Source organism: Misgurnus anguillicaudatus, chromosome 13 (assembly GCF_027580225.2).
Source record: "Misgurnus anguillicaudatus chromosome 13, ASM2758022v2, whole genome shotgun sequence".
In the NCBI taxonomy this organism is placed as follows: domain Eukaryota; kingdom Metazoa; phylum Chordata; class Actinopteri; order Cypriniformes; family Cobitidae; genus Misgurnus; species Misgurnus anguillicaudatus.
The window spans coordinates 16,115,828-16,133,520 of record NC_073349.2 but is presented as its reverse complement, the minus strand read 5'-3'; the positions used below and the strand labels follow the sequence as shown (position 1 = coordinate 16,133,520).

General features: G+C 38.0%; 1 protein-coding gene across 4 annotated transcripts in view; it reads right to left on the bottom strand.

Annotated features, from left to right (window-relative positions):
- The window catches only part of kcnab2b (potassium voltage-gated channel subfamily A regulatory beta subunit 2b), a 69,721-nt gene extending 53,078 nt beyond the window's left edge, over positions 1-16,643 (bottom strand). For 2 of the 4 annotated variants that reach the window (XM_073875166.1, XM_073875168.1), the window contains exons 1-4: positions 16,484-16,643; positions 12,338-12,427; positions 6,254-6,384; positions 3,636-3,677 (exon numbers count right to left, since the gene is read on the bottom strand). In XM_073875166.1, coding sequence (XP_073731267.1) covers positions 3,636-3,677; positions 6,254-6,330 — 119 coding nt within the window. In that variant the 5' untranslated portion in view covers positions 6,331-6,384; positions 12,338-12,427; positions 16,484-16,643. The remainder of the gene's footprint in view (positions 1-3,635; positions 3,678-6,253; positions 6,385-12,337; positions 12,428-16,483) is intronic. The other 2 variants (XM_073875167.1, XM_055187764.2) reach the window with 2 other exon arrangements.
- Positions 16,644-17,693: the final 1,050 nt, after the last annotated feature.

Here is a 17,693-nt window from a genome sequence, read left to right as displayed (position 1 = left end):
TCTTATGAGGATTCAGTCCTAATTGGTATCAATTCTTTTACCGGTAAACATAAAAAATCAAGCTCTACGTTCTATAATCAAACCAAAACCTTCACAAGCCCATTCACCACAGCTCTGTCTAAAACCAAACTAAAACATCACAATGCAGTACAAGTACAAGATACTCTATTTATCTAAGCAAGATTAAAATAATTGAATCTGCCATGCTGATGCCTGTAACCCGGGAAAGGGACTCATATCCAGCTAAGTTTAGGCTGTCTACTTACCCGGTTCCCTGGAGGACGAGTCACATATGAGTTTTGCACTACACTGCTCATCTGAAAACGTAACGGTGATCTGCACACTAATAAAGACCGCTGTTTTCCACCCAAACTTAGAGCGCATCTAACATGAGCCTTAATGACACAAACGCTCCACCCCTCAAATAAATCATACACCACCCACTTTTGCCGAATGTCATCGAGAATGTTTTGTGCACCTATCCGGGTGCGAGAAGGCTCAGCAAGCATGAATTATTCAGGACAGCTTTTGCTCTAAAAGCCTTTGATGTTGTAGCACGAAAAAGGAGTATACTAAAATTTTTGGTGTTTTATACGTGTATACAATTGAAAGATACAACCAAGCTACTGTTCTCCAATCATCACAGTGATCAAATCCTACAAAATAACATGGATTGTACTGAAACATGGATCAAGTCTCCCATAATCCTACCTTCTGTATAACCTAACAGTGTAGTCCTATAAGCAGTACAAAGTACACAAATAGAAATATCACAGATATAATAGTATGCACAGATTGGATATACTCTAAAAACATTTAAAAGTAAAAATGTTACATAGTTCAAAAGCTGAAGTGTCTATAATGTATGTTTTACTATGTTTTGAAATGTAGATATGCTTCTTTAAGTAATGACGACAAGAGATTTAACTGCATGGGGATATACAGGAAATGAAGGATGGTGAGTGTCTATGCGAGAGGAAGTGAAACCAACAAGACATTTAAATTCTTGAGACAGGCAATGATGAGTGCTGTTCTCAGCAGTCTATTGCAACAGGATGCACATTAGCCTTAAATATGTTTATATTGCTTGTGTTAATTACAGCACTCCATACTAAGCAGGTCTGATAATGTTGCAAACGTTGCTGACTCCAGGCTTGCCTTTTAAACAGTAGCATGCATTATTCAGCATAGACCATTTCCCAGTGAAGTCACATCCACTGTAATTATATAAGTTGTTTCATAGGCCAGCACGAATCTGGATTCCTGTTTTAGGACTGAAATGCTACTGTACAGAGATGCCAAAAATGCATGTTACAGTGTGAAATTTCAGAAAATTTCCTTATCCAAAGATGTTTATGTCAGGAATAGGTACCACCACAGACATGAACAGTCATAGCAAAAGATAGGTAATGTGTCACTGTGCAGAATGGGGCTGAGGTATACTGAGGGAACAATTATTATAATTTTTTTTACAATTTTGTATATAATAAATAAAACTTTAGTAAAGAGTTTTAAAGGGAAACTTCACCCATTTGCATGAAGCTTTGTATCGTTAGAACCCCAGTCATGTTTTTAAATGGTCGTGCATCATTCCCTCAGTTTCTCCTGAGACAGTGAGGCATTTCCTTCTTTCAATGATGTAAAAATCGTCATTTTGTGTCATTGAAAGAAGGAACTGCTGTATCTCTGTTGAGGGTGAAAGACTACAGACACTCATTCCTCATTTTTCCAAGGTGGGGGCTATGGGTAAGACCCACTCACGCTAAAGACCTATTAAAGATCAGTGGATGGGACTTACTAAAATATACTAACACAGACGGAAAAAAAACGATCAGCCGCCATTTTTATGCTAAGCTAAGAGACGTTGTGGAGCGAGCCAGACTTCGTGTTACAATAACAGCGGAAGTTAATCAATATGATATAGAAGAGGGTGATTTCCCTAGCGTGTTGCTCTAATCTGCTGTACATTGCACCTTTATGAGCCACAATACAGCAAAGAGCTCAGGCAGATGCAGGAACAGAAGCCCGAGGAGTAGGCCGGAGCCTGGGCTACGGCTGAGTAGAGGAGCCCGTGGAAGACGCCGCAACCATCGGCCTCTGCTGCGTAGAGAAGCCCGGACTGATAGTGCCTCTACTGTCGCTGTGTGCTTTCTTTATAACATTTATGCATCAGATAAGGATATGGACGTTTGTTTGGTGAATGTTTCCAGGCAAGAGAGCAACTTTTGGACGTGTTTATTTCACAGACGTGTTTCGGCTTACGAGCAGACGCGTGTGCTGTCTGTTTAACATTTCTCCATCAGATAAGGATATGAACGTTTGTTTTGTGAATGTTTCGGGGCACTTTGTGCATGCTTATTTCAAAGACGTGTTTCGGCTTACGAGCACAGAGCTGAGGCAGACCGTCTGTGGAGATATTGGGCAGGGGACGCGTTTGTGTGGAGGATGCAGGGATAAACGGACGTCTGACTGTAAAGTGAGTGTTTCTATTTTCTTTGTTATACTAAGGTGGCATTTATGTACACAATAGCATATCTGAGCGGTGTTTTATATGTCTATGTGAAAGCAATGAGGCTGATATTACACAGATGTAATTACAGTAAACAAGAGACAAAAAGAAATTGTTAAAACTAAATAAACATTTAATATCCATACCCTTTTATAATTACTTTTGTACTGCGGATCTGAAACCTAACGTTACTGTTTGAATAATAATTTGCTACACACCATGCCAGAGTGTTATTGTGTGTAACACAATTAAACATCACGTTTAAAAGTAAGTCATGATTGGTGTCTGTCAGACACAGTGGTGACTATTTTCTTTGTTTTTCTTACGTGGCATTTATGTACACAATACATATAGCATATCTGAACCGTGTTCCCATTAATGGGAGTGGCTTGCAGAGCTGTGCATTGTGCTGCATAGTGGGAGTTGTAGTTTTTCATACAAATGTGCTCTAAAGTCACGTTCTGTCTTTTCTCAGTCAAATAGGCACAAAATTCTAAATTTATGTTACATTTCGACTACAAATATGACCCACTTTCAACAAAGATTAATGTTACTATCGATGAAATGGCCCTTTAAAGTAGGTTTACAGAGCAATATAAGACTGAAAGAAATATATAGGTAGTTGAAAGCCTGAGATTATTAAAACAGCCAGTGTCCAATAAGTGAAAGATTGAATATAAATACATGAAATCAATAAGAAGCAGTCCAAAAGCTCCACGTCTTAAACACATTACTGAAGAGTAAGTGATATTACAATTCTGCTCCATCAACACATCACCCTAAGCACTTAACTCACGGATCCCCACAGGGACGATCTCCGAGTTCAGTGTACTGTGCTATACTTATAAAAGTGGTCTGCTATGTTTCATGAGTTCGCATTAACATGTAATCAACTTTGAAATAAAGCATTGTTGGCATGCTGTCCGAGGGGAGGGCTCAGAGCTCGTAATATTAGCCCGAACCCAGAGGTAATGGGGTGGAGGAGGGATGCTGCAAAAACTGTCACAGTTTTTATAGAGACCTCTTTAAGATAATTGGTTGGATTACATGACCTTGGATTAAATAAACTTCATTTTGTAAAAGCTATGTTAGAGAAAGGTGTGTATGAAGATCTGATGCACAGTACCTGTAAAACTGCAGCTGCCTCTTTGGACTCCCACATTGAGCTCTACAGCAAACAGAAATGAAGAAACAGATGAACAATGTTAGATACCTGTTGACCTGGATATAGCTCAATGCAATACCCACAAACCTCTTTTCGACTTAAAGGAACAGTATGTAAGAAATGTATATCAATGAATCATAAAATGGCCCTGATATGTCACTAGACATTAAGAAATCATTTTCATTTCAAATACTTATATCACTCACAACAGTGGTCTGGCCAGGATATTGTCATTTAAAAGTGGAGTTGCAGCCCTCAATTAATGTTTATGTTGTCATTTTGTGTATTGCCCACCAGTTGTGTGATTGCAGTACCAGTTTTAGCCACAAGTTTTGTGATTGCAATACCAGTTTCGGCCACAATCCTACATACTGCTCCTTTAAATTTAATAAGTAAGGTTTTTAAAATAATATACTGTAAAGTGAAAACCATTGGTTAGGTAGCCCTTAAAGTCGCCATGAAACAGAAGTAGTGATTGCCTAATTTTCCCCTTGGTGATGTACAGTACTGTGCAAAAGTCTTAAGCCACCATGCCAGAATTAGATTTGTTGTTTTTGCAATGTTATAGTGATCATATATAATTGTTTCTCATTCTCTTTAATAGAATACATCCAGAAAATACAGGAAATGTGCATATAGTATTATAAACTGTATAAAAATGTAAACTGATGTATCAAGTATTTAGAGTAAACTCCCCTTCCACTTGAGCAATAGCAGGAAACTGCAGGATCTCTTAAACCTAAATAAAATTAAATCCTAATTTCTAATTTTAAAGAAATATTTTACTTTATTCTGCTCAAAAACACGCAAGATGTTTTTCTTTGTTTAGTTCGAAGAGGGGTGACACTAAACAAAGAAGACATTTAGTCCTGAAAATTTTATTATTTATTTTTTTTCCTATATTTTCTGTTTGTATCTTAATAAAATAGATTGAAAAATAAATATGGATGGACATTAAAACTTAAAACAACAAGTCTGGTGGTGGGGGCCTTAAAGAATTAGTCCATTTTCTTAAAAAAATCCAGATAATTTACTCACCACCATGTCATCCAAAATGTTGATGTCTTTGTTTAGTTTTGAGGAAAACATTCCAGGATTTTTCTCATTTTAATGGACACCAACACGTAACTGTTTAAATGTAGTTTAAAATTGCAGATTCAACGGAGCCTCAAAGGACTAAACGATTTCAAACGAGGCATAAGGGTCTTATCTAGTGAAACGATTGTCATTTTTGACAAGAAAAATATAAAATATGCACTTTTAAACCACAACTTCTTGTCTATCTCCGGTCCTGTGATGCGCCAGCGCAACCTTACGTAATTGCGTAATGCCGTGAAAAGGTCACGGGTTACATATATGAAAAGCACATTTGCGGACCATTAAAGGGATAGTTCGGCCAAAAATGATATTAAACCCATGATTTACTCACCCCCAAGCTGTCCGAGATGCATATGTCCATCGTTTTTCAGACAAACACATTTTCAGTTATTTTAGAAAATGTTTTAGATCTTTCAGTTAATTAAATGTAAAGTTACGGGGTCCACGACCTACAAGTCCAAAAAATGTGCATCCATCCTTCTGAAAAAATAAATCCAAACAGCTCCAGGATGATAAATAAAGGTCTTCTGAGGGTAATCCGCGCGGTGTTGTTGTGGAAGTGTCCATATTTGGGACTTTATAGACGAGGATAGCTACCTTCCGGTAGCGCCGCCATCTTAGACTCCTCTGTATTCAGGAGAGAGTATTAGCGTAGTGTACGTAGTGACGTATGACAAATTCGGAGGGCGGGAGCCCAGAGCAGCAGCAGAGAAACCTCTGTAAGGTGCGTAAAGCTGTGATCTTAAATGCGGACGCGACTAAGATGGCGGCATTACCGGATGCGAGTTATTTTCGTTTATAAAGTTTTAAATGTTTCTACAATGAAACTGCGCGGATTGCCCTCAGAAGTCCTTTGTTTATCATCCTGGAGCCCACCTGCCATACCATATGACCAGAAGTAAAGAGAGATGTTTCTGATGATTAGCATTTTTTGATTAGAGATTATGAGGGCACATGCATTTAAACAAAATAATGAAGGACACAGATAGGTCATTTGTAAATAATACCACAATATTTCCAAAAACATCTTTAATATTTTATATTTTGTGTTCCTCGAGTGTTGAGTAAATAGTGACAAATGCATTTTGGATAAACTATTTTGAAAAAATCACTAATTTCACTTGCACAATTCAGTCAGCAAATATAACTTATAGGGGCGGTTTCCCGGACAGGGATTAGACTAGTCCTAGACTAAAACATTTTTAAGAGCTGTCCAAACTGAAAACAACTTGCACTTACATATCTTGAAATACAACAGGGCCCTTTGTTTTGCCACAAAATGCACACAGGTAATGTTTTTAGTAAGGCATGTTTGTTAAAACTAGTTATATTTCCTAATTAAACTAAGGCCTAGTCCTGGATTAAGCTAATCCCTGTCCGGGAAACCGCCCCATAGAGAGTAAAGTCATCACTGCACCATACTAACAGTAAGCAAGCTCTCTATGGGTCAGTAAATGGTCTCGTCGTAAGGAATCGCTCACGTGTAGTTGACGCCGGGAGATCCAGTCTGCCGGTTGGAGAGACGAGCAGGTGAATCTGTGTTAGGTTCAGGGTACATGGAGTCGTGAGGGAGGAGAGACCAGCTGACCGACCTCGCTCAGACTCTCAGCTTCTGTACAGAACAGAAATTCATGTTTAAGTCAAAATGACAACAAAATGTCTCAATAAAAGATGTTGACATTTGCTTCGGGAAGAAAATTTTGATCTCTGTGAACATCTCTGTCAAATAACAAATAAGCATAGCCAGCAGGTGGTGCCAGTTAGTCTCATACCCATTGCAAACTTATAATAGACAAGCATTTTGGAAATCACCAGTAAGACTGAATTATATTTGCATATTTAGATTAGAGTCTCATATCTGGATTGCCTTGAATCTGTACAAATAAAAACAAATTGTTTTGTATGAATGACAAACGTCTGACTATCGCAACTACAAAACTGTGCCAAATAGCAAGATGAGGTGTCAAACTATAATCCTTGTGTGTTATTTTCAGCATAACTGAAATCTACTGCCATTAGTGAACATTAAGCATGACTCTGCTGTTGAAAGCCTGATGGGGTTCACCTGCTGTCTGCTCTCAACGCTTGGCCAGCTGGCTCATTTCCAGCCTGGCACAATTTTACAAGCAGTACATTATAAACTGCAGAGACGGTGAAGTGAGTGAGAGCGTATGGTTGAGACTTTACACAGCTCTGTGTGACAGGTGGAGTTCAGACACTACTGCAGAGGAATTCAGTGTTCCAGCAGAAGGAGAGGATTGTGGGTTAGAGATACTTAACTAATGCATTACATCAGTCACATTTACACTTTCACTTCAATGTGTGGTTACAATTGTCCAATACTATATTACAGTGGTTCTCAACTCCAGGATATAGGATAGATTCCATGAACTGAACTGAGAGACATCCAAAATGTGCAGAGCAGTGGGTCCCGAGGACTGGAGTTGAGAACCACTGCTATATTATAATAGTATTCAATATATTTTAGCTATTATGTTGAGATTTTATAGGCCTTTGGGATTTTTGAAATCCTGGCTCACACCCTAAAGAACCTAAAACAACCTTGTGAAATGTACACTGCATTTTACCAGTGTTTATCGCATCATCTTGGGCCTCCTGTATCAGAATACGTCTCATATCTCAACCCTGTGGGCTACTGCCTAATTCACCTTTAGTCTGATGGTTAACTCTCTGGTTTTGGATGACCGTGTAAAAAAGATGCAACAGCTACAATCTGGCCTTGGAAATGTACTGTTTGCCAAAGTGTTTGCTGAGGTGGCATGAGGTATTAATCACCCCATGTAACCCTGGCACTCGAAACTGCACCTAACTGCAAATTTTGTATTGAACCTTTAGGGCCCTCTAGTCCCTCAGAAAAGGCCTGAACTTAAGTAAAAAATCAAAAGTCGCAAAATTCATGCGACTTGTGGTCTAGCGGACTTACAAATGCCTGCAGTGTGTGCATGTCCTCTAGGGCTTACACCAGACCGTAAGGTGTTCCATTTTCATTTTAGGATTGGTAAAGGTCGCTCATGGGTGATGTGCACCCTTGATGCGCACTTCTCCTGAGCCGGCACTTATGCGAGCTTGGCATCAAACTTCTTACGAAAGTTAAAGTGGTGTTACATCTGGAAAGTGCGAACTTGACCTGAAGGTTTTGGGTGCCATTTGGGACAGGGCTATTAGGTCCAACACACTCTTTGATTGGTGGTCCAGCTGTAAAATTACAGAGGGCCAGGTAATGGAGGGTATGCACGTGACTTCAAAATCGGTGAATGTGACTGCAGTTACGCCCACTGAGTAACAGCATTAGTGTATAGCGTGAAATCTGCGAAGCACATGGAAATGTCGAAGTCGTTTTGATTGGTGAGTGTCGCGATTAGTTTTGGTCCCTGGAAAAAAAAGCTCTGACGTTCCATTGAGGAAGAGAATCAGTCGTGTTCACGTAGATAATAATGACCAGTTATCATGATCAGCTAAACATTGGATTCTAAAAATATGCAAAGTTCGCAGCATAGACTCTCTAAAAGACGTCCAAGAGATTTGCTTGAGGCAGTTAGTGGAGTCAAAAAGTTCGGTTCTCCTGAATTGCTTGTAGGCGTTGTTCTATGGGGAGTAATGTTGTTTATTTAGATGCTATTCGTTTGCGGCTGGTTATTTCAATAACTGACTTGTTGCAACCCGGCTCGTTATTGTGGGGAGTCCGAAACGTGACGCTAGACGAAACAAACTGTGATTGGTTGTTTGACATGTCGGTCAAACAGCTTGTGGGCGGGCTTTGTCCAGAAAAAGCACTCTCTAACCACTGGTCATAGGCAGCATATTCCCAGTTACTATATATACCAACCCTATAGTCACGTAAATGCACCTAACCGAAGTGACAATGGTAAGAAAATAGTACAAAACAGTTGAGTAACCAATACGTGACAATGACACGTAAACAGAAATACGTGATACGATCACGTAAAAACTCGGAAAAACGTGACTGTGTCACGGAAAAGAATCACAAATTTACGTGACTATAGGTAATTTCGTGATACTGGGTTGTATATACACACACAAAAATGTTTCTACAAATAAAACAAAGTGTGAATTTAAAAACATGACCTTGTACTTTTATAAGACATTTACCACGTGCAAAATTTTCTGTGGTATATTAAAATGGGGCACTCTAAAAATGGCTGGGTTTTTTTTTACCCATAATGGGTAAATATTGGACAGAACATGTGCTGGGTTAAAGGCAGAGTCCATGATCTTTGAAAGCCAATGTTGAAATTTAAAATCTCCTAAACAAGCACGCCTAAGCGTTTTTCAGAAATCGTGCACTCCACTTTTAAAATGACCCAATTTTGGGTTGTTTTTATGCAACCATGGGGTATAATAACCCAGCAGTTGAGTTAAAACAACCCAGTTTGGGGACAATTTTAACCCAGCAGTGGGTTCTGTCCAATATTTACCAATTATGGGTCAAAAATAATCCAGCCATTTTAAGAGTGAGATAAAGAGAAAATAGATACAGAGGGAAAATGTTAGACTTGCAATATCAAGTAGCTCTTTTTTGCTGTCTCATGGTGCTATGGGTTGATCTGTGCAGGAGGGAGGGGGTTGTATTGGCTTTAATACTGAGTCAGGCATGTACAGTACAGTACTGCGATTACACACACACACACACACACACACACACACACACACACACACACACACACACACACACACACACACACACACACACACACACACACACACAAACATGTACAGCATGTACATGTGATTGTGACTTAAAACAGAAACTGGCTAAATGCAATGCAAAGACATGCTTGAGATGAAATGTGATCCTAATTCAGTAACACTTATTCAGTGTGCAGAATGAAAATATACTCTGCTCAATAGAATGTAAACTATAAGTTAAAGGTGCAGTGTGTAATTATTAGAAGGATCTCTTGACAGAAATGCAAAATAATATACAAAACTATATTATCAGGGGTGTATAAAGACCTTTTTAAAATGAACCGTTATGTGTTTATTGCCTTAGAATGAGACGTTTTATCTACATACACAGAGGGTCCCCTTACATGGAAGCCGCCATTTTGTGCAGCCATGTTTCTACAGAAACTTTTTTACTAAGTTGTCTCCAACAATGACATGTTTGTCCGGTGGTGGCTTTCGTAGCTTCTCTTTGTGTTTCAAAAGCAAGAGGTGAGCAGTGGACTGAGCCGTTGTTGGCAATTCACAACCTCACCACTTGATGCCGCTAAAATTTACACACTGCACCTTTAAACATAAAGGGGCGTTTTCCTGGACTGGGTTTAGATTATTCCAAGACTAGGCCTTAGTTATATTAGGACAGTTAAGTAGTTTTTACAAACAAACCTTACAAAATACAATACTGGTGTTCATCTTAAGAAAAAACAACGGCACTGATATATGTTAAGATATATCAGTACAAGGTGCTAGAATAAGCCCTGTCTAGGAAACTGCCCCATAAAGTGTTAGAAATAAATAATAAAACAAAAAGAGAGAGAGAGAGAGAGGTGCAGCATGGTTTGTTTTTGAGATCATAATGCAGTGAAGCCTCACTGTTGCCTCATCAGGATTCTGGGCATCTTACTGCATTGTCAGCATGCTCTCTCTCTCTCTCTCTCTCAGCAATGGTCCTTCAACTTTACTATGATAGCTCCTATAAAACTCTGCTGTATGTTAGAGATGAGTTGAGTGGTGGTCTCTGTCTTACAGATATTCACTTCCCCAGAGGCTTTTAAGAGCAGCTGTACAAGACAGAAAGTGCTGGAAGATCCAATATGTTGCTTAACTACAAAATCAATCATAAGCCCCTGTTACAGTATTTGTTAGTATGAGGCACAAAAATCTGATTAGAAAAACACTGAATCTGAAATTACCACAATTCTTTCAAAGAGTAACTAAACCCTAAACCAACTTTTTTTAGTTAATGATCTGTAAGAATTGGGCTTTATTAGTGCATTTCATTGATTTGAGTAACTTTTTTGACATTTGGGTATAAAGTGTTTCAATGATACAATATATGGTGTAAATACGTCTGAGTGCTGCCCTCTTCAGGTTGAACGGTGGCTACTGCAGTTACATTTTCCTATTGGATGTTGCGGTACCATGTGACGCAAGTGGTACGACCCTACGTAAGCAGGTTCAAGCTTACCACGCCCTTGTTACAATCTCTGTTGGGGTCTGCCCACTTTTCTTGCATTTTTCAAATATTGCCAGTGGGTGGAGTCAGGCTCTGACCAGGGGTTTAGTTATGCTTTAACAACAATAACAATAAAGGCATCATTTCGAACCCAATGTTTGGATAACTTCCTGTTCATCTTCATCTGATTGGTGTGATCCTGTGCATGAATTTAGCAAGTCAGAGACAAGAATAATAATGATGTCTGAATGAGTGGATGAAGTAAAGACGGTATCACTAAAGCTTTGGATTATCAGACATGCTGAAATAATGAGATTAGTTCATTTAGAGATCTTAGTTTAAATAAAGTGTTATCTTTACATTAGACAATCAGCTTCAGATTATAAAAGAAGAATCCTACAGTTTAACAGTGCTTGCCTGCAATATCAATTGAATAAAAGAGTAAAATTAGATATGAGATATTTTATTTGCACAAAAAAATATCTTTAAGTTCAGTGCTACTACAACACTGAAAAAAAATATTCATTCAATTTACTCAATTTTTTTAAGGTAAGTGGTCGCAATCAATTTATTTAAGCTACATTTAAAAACAGTAAAAACACATTTGTTTAAATGTAGCTTAAATAAATTGATTGTGACCACTTACCTTAACAAATTGAGTAAATTGAATAAATAATTTTTTTCAGTGAACAAAACTGAAATTTTATTATGCATAACTGTAACTGTGCTATATCTAGATAGCTTATTTGGATGAATTTTAACTCTTATGCTTTTAATTCATAAACACAGAGAGTAGCTGAAGCCACAAAGCTGAGTCTGTACTAAAAACATAATAGATAGTTATATGCATTTAGTATGCATGGAATAGTCACTGAAACAAACATCCACCTTTTCATATTTTCCTTGGTAGTAATGTTCAAATCAAACGTTTAAAAAGGAAAACAAGATGCTTCAAAACCCCTAGTTGCTGAAGTACATTATGCTACAGTAATCACAACATCTTGCTTTAAGAAACAAATCAATAACTGCATCGCAAAACCCCTTGACTGCAGTATAAGCCAATCACAGCAAAGAGTTTGAACCGAAGCCAAAACTGTGTGAAAGTAAACAGTTATCACCTACAGACATGTGACTGCATTTCCGATGGAAGCATTAGTGTACAAATAAAGATACATCTCTTCCTCATGCATAAAAAACACAGCACAAGAAGGAGCCAAGACGAACAGGATATGATTTTAACATATGTCACCTGGAGCATCATAGAACATATATGAGCTCATAAAAATGTCAGTGAGGTATTTCTGCTTTCTAAAGTCTTTAGCCTCAAACACAACATACACACATACAGACTTTAAATGAAGCATACAGTATAGGCTATAAAGACACACTGCAGATCTGCACTCACCGGTGTCTTGCACAGCACTGTGTCTTGCTGTCTGATAACTCCAGCTTGGCTTTCACAGTAGAAATGCAGATGGGTTGAGCAGAATCCTCTCTGAAAGGTGTAGGAGAGAAACAAAGAGCCAGACATGAAACAGAAAGAGAGGGAGTGTGCTTAGGATGTTGCCATTTCTTTGGCTTGCAGTAATGTATTCCTCTCCAAGCTCAGCAGTCTGGTACACTGGCTATGCAGATCATCAACTCTCTCTCTCTCTCTTATTCTCTCTCTCTCTCTCTCTCTCTCTCTCTCTCTCTCTCACCTTAACTATGTTTGGGGAACAAAATTGTAACTAAAAGTGAGCAAAACCTGACAAACATTTGCAAAACCCTTTCTTTGGGGACATCCTCATTTGTAAAAATGCTACAAAACACAGTAAATTGAGTTGTTCAATTTCCCATATTCGATAATCGTTTAAATTAACGATCAATCAATAGAATAATCGTTAACATTAATAGTGCAATAAGCCTTTACTGCAGTGGCATATAGCCAATGACATAAAAGTGTGCGTAAAAATGCCAGCTTCCTCACGCGAATTAAAATATTTTATTTGGTCTAAATAACATGCTATAGGATTGTAAAATGAGTCAATGTAGTTGTTGTTTTGATTAAATTATCAATTAAATTGTAATAAAATACAATGACAAATAGACATGGTGTGTATAACTCCGCCTCACATGGGCACTCTGCAACAGTCGCAGGGAAGTCCAAAATAAAAGTTTTATTATCATCAAGTGTTATTTTTCTACTTGTTCACCTTGCTTTCCGAGTCGTTGATACACCGTTTGTTGTAATTATATCCAAGAAGCACACGAAGGGCACTTTTCCCGTCGTCACCTCAGCTTACGGTACATTCACACACGGGGCGTAAAGACCTGCAGTGTACTTTCAGTAAAGATGCTTATATTATCGAGATGGCAAACTTCCATTAGAAAACACGAAACAGTCAACTTGGCTAGCGTGCAGCACCTCAATCAGTCAATAATGATCAGTGATATATGTTGCGGGCAGTGAGAGTGTTACGACAGTTACAGTTTAGATCTTACAGTTTTTTGCCATTATTTAAGATTACATTTTAATCTGTTCATTAAAAATGGCATCTGTTCTCCTTCCCTGTGTATAGCAGTGTTAGCAGTATTGCTATGCTAAGCTTGTTGCAGGCATTTAAAAGAGGAACTATATTTTATGGCGTAATAGCACTTTAGGGAGTACTTCGACTCGGCGCAGTAACACCCTCCCTCTCCCATTATTAGAGTGAGACAGGGATCGGACTTTTCAGGCGAGTCGAAGTACTCCCAAAAGTGCTATTACGCCATAAAATATAGTTCCTCTCTTAAATCCGCTTAGAAAAGCGCTACGTTTTATTTTGTACCACCAAACTTGCTCGTATAACTACTCGTCTTAAATAGGAAAAACGTTGATGTGTTTGGTCACTTCTAACTTTATCTCTAAATGGTACCATTGAATGAATGGGGCTAAGCTAAATGCTATCGAAGCGTCGCAGCGCGCTCCAGCGCTTACGTGCACGCACACAGATGATAGAGGGATGTATCAACAGTTCTTAGTTAAGGTAATAACATATTTTATAACATTGAAAATCAGTAGACTATTCCTTTAAGTCTTAACTGGAAAGCCATTCTACATCGTTTCATATACGGCACATATGTCTAAAAAAAAAATTTTTTACAATGACAATGATTTAACAAATGATGCATTACGATGCATTAACTGAAGTTCAGTAACTTTACTTAAATTTTTAAAAAGGTAGAAGTGAACCCCCCACCCTAACCCAGGTTCAAGAAATCTATAAGGTATTTTAGTTTTTATTTCTTATGTGTTGTTATACTGTAAAGCCAGAGACAAATTTCCACTACGTTGATAATAATATCAACTTTCAGCATGAAAATATGAAAAAGCATAACAAACTCTATTGAATAGTATGAAAAGCACACAACAATTTCATATTAAACCGTCTTTTGCATTTTTGCTGTATAATAAATTGTGAATAAATTCACTTATGAGCCTTAGTGTCTGGTCTGGTAACTTTTAATGTGTAAACCCAACCATAAACACACAGATACATGAGTTATCACTTTAAGCAAGGATTTTAACGCTATTTCACGGAGAAGGTAGATGTGCACAAACATGAGGCGGTAATATACCTCATTGCATTACAAGTTCCACCAGGCTAAACTATCACTTTGCTACAGGTATACAGAGGTGAAGGAACACTTTCTATAGATAAGCTCTGGTTTCTGTCTGGACCGTATAGGGTGACACAGGGTTTGTTCCATCTAACTAAACATTCAACACTTTACTGAAACTCTCGCCCAAAGCTGAGGAGCATCACTTGAAATAGAGGTGATACTGTAGCTGCCGGAGAAGGTGACGGCAGGCTCAGCTGAAGGCTCTGTCCTTGAAGTACACAGACAGGAACGTTTCAGTTCTCTGTCACTTCGGGTCCTACAGATCTCTGGTGATAGACTTGCTGGAAGCAGCTGAAGTCTTTAATGTCACAGCATTTACGTCATGCAGAAAGGAAGAATGTGTGACCAACAAGACTTTAGAGCTATAATGAGTCACACTAAATATGTATATCTGCCCTAAAAACTTAAAAAAGGAGCATCATATACAGTATTACTCTTATTATTAATTATGACCAGATCTCTGGTCAGTCTAAGAAACAAAACCCAGATCTATTCTGCCCACAACCAAAATATTCGGCCATATGGGGAACCCTTGCATTGGGCTTTATGCACCCCCTCCAAAAACCATGTGTCAAAACAAAATTTTCAAGATTTATAACATAAGTTTAAGCATTAAAGCAAATGAGGTGCTAAATGAACAGCTGCTATTATTAGTTTTCTTGACCCGAGTGTTTTTTTTCAAGGGTAATGTTGTTACAATATACTTTTAGGTGTTGTGTGTTATGAAGTAAATAATAAAGTATATGAGGCAGCTGAAGGGGTTGCACACTTCGCGTTGTGCCTAGCAACACCCTTCAGCCCTGACTTATACATTATACTGTATACATTCACCCAAAGGATTATTAGGAACACCATACTAATACTGTGTTTGACCCCCTTTTGCCTTCAGAACTGCCTTAATTCTACGTTGCATTGATTCAACAAGGTGCTGAAAGCATTCTTTAGAAATGTTGGCCCATATTGATATGATAGCATCTTGCAGTTGATGGAGATTTGTGGGATGCACATCCAGGGCATGAAGCTCCCATTCCACCACATCCCAAAGATGCTCTAGTGGGTTGAGATCTGGTGATTGTGGGGCCATTTTAGTACAGTGAACTCATTGTCATGTTCAAGAAACCAATTTGAAATGATTTGAGCTTTGTGACATGGTGCATTATCCTGCTGGAAGTAGTCATCAGAGGATGGGTACATAGTGTTCATAAAGGGATGGACATGGTCAGAAACAATGCTCTGGTAGGCTGTGGCATTTAAACGATGCCCAATAAGGGGCCTAAAGTGTGCCAAGAAAACATCCCACACACCATTGCATTAATAAGAAATTGAACAGGTGTTCCTAATAATCCTTTAGGTGAGTGTATTACTAGCCTTGAGTACCTCATTGCTTTTATAATGGTTAAAATAGTAAAGTAAAAAATGTGTGTTGGGCAACTTTTATAAAGTAAAATTACTGAAAGCCTTCCTTCCACTGAAAAAAAATTGTTTACATTGCTAAGGGTGGTGTGCAGTGATACAGTACGTCACAAAAATGAATACACCCCTCATATTTGAACAAATATTTTACTATCACTATGCAGACATGTTAACAAATGACCAGCAACAAGTTAACATGCTCAGTCATACAAAGTCGTGTCAAGCTTGAGCCAATGCACACAAATATGTCGGCATCTGCAACGTGTCAGTTCACTTGATTTTATCTTTATGGCTCCTATTTTTGTATCATCATACAGATAGGAATTCATTACACGGTATGTGGGCCCATTTATTATAAATAAAATACATTTTAATGTACACATTACAGTTCCAAAGTACCATTACTGAATATGAGCATGGTCCTGAGGGCATCTGCATCCTCGTGCACGTGCAGTGCCTACTGTACGGTGCCTCATAGTACATGAGCTCTCACCTGTGAGATGATGTCGAGTGATTTCCCCACCCAAAATAAGTCGAGTGACTTGGAGAACACATCCTGCTGCTTTCATCTCGAGAGCTAACCCACGAGCCACGGACTGTCAGGTAAAATATGCCGTTAGCAAATAGCAGCTGTCATCAACGGTAAAAGGCGCGGAGTTCACGTTCTGATGTGACGTCACGTCACAGTGGGACCAGCGACATTAGACGCATTATATTAATGTGTTTTCTATACCGGTATTATATAAATGTCTTCTACAACGCATGAAGTGATATGCTGTAGTAAAATATAATTGGTTTCGCTTAAATTCCACATCTCAGTTAACGTTACATCTTGTTTGATTGGAGCATGACCTCTGACCTTTGCAACCTGACCTTATTTGCAACCTTAAAATCATTTCAAAGAAAACATTAAATGTGGCTTTTTAATCAGCAATCACTTTATCTGGAATTATAATTTAGCTTTTGTGTTCTCATTCATATTGTTTTCTAAAAAGTAAAAAATTTTTTACTTTACAGGAACACGAAATAAAACTGCTGTAGTTTATAATAAAAAATCGATGTGGAAAATGTTTTATATACACTAGTCAACATTTGAAGTGGATCAAAACCTTTTCTAAAAGTTTTCTTAAAACCAATATCCAATACCCGTTCTTGTCTTAGGACAAATTTGATGAATGTTTTTGATCCACTTCAAATGCTGACTACTATAGAGTAACCTTCGTACTTTATTGCATGAAAATGTCCAAACTCTACCACTAGATGGTAGCATTTACTTATAGTAAATAGTGAACTAGCATTTTCCTTAATAAATGTTGTTTTATCAGTGCGATGACAACAGAGAGAGGTATAAATCTAAATATTTCTATTTTAAATAAGATAATGTATTAAAGAGTGTATTTAAAATCAGTTATTTTATTGTGTATCTTGTATAACATGTATATTTAAAAAAACATAAGCATATGATATATGAACATATTAATATAACATGATTAACATTTTTAGGCAAGCAGTAGCAGTTTTCATTATGCTACACTGCAGAAATACAGATTTCATAGTTTGGGAAATATCACTCATTGAAACAACAGATTAAACAAATATTTGGGTGGCTTGAACGAACCAAAGGTCTATTGTGGTAAACACCAAAATATGTAGCTGGGCCTCGGGTTATCACCACACAAAGACTCACCAACTTTTTTTCCTTA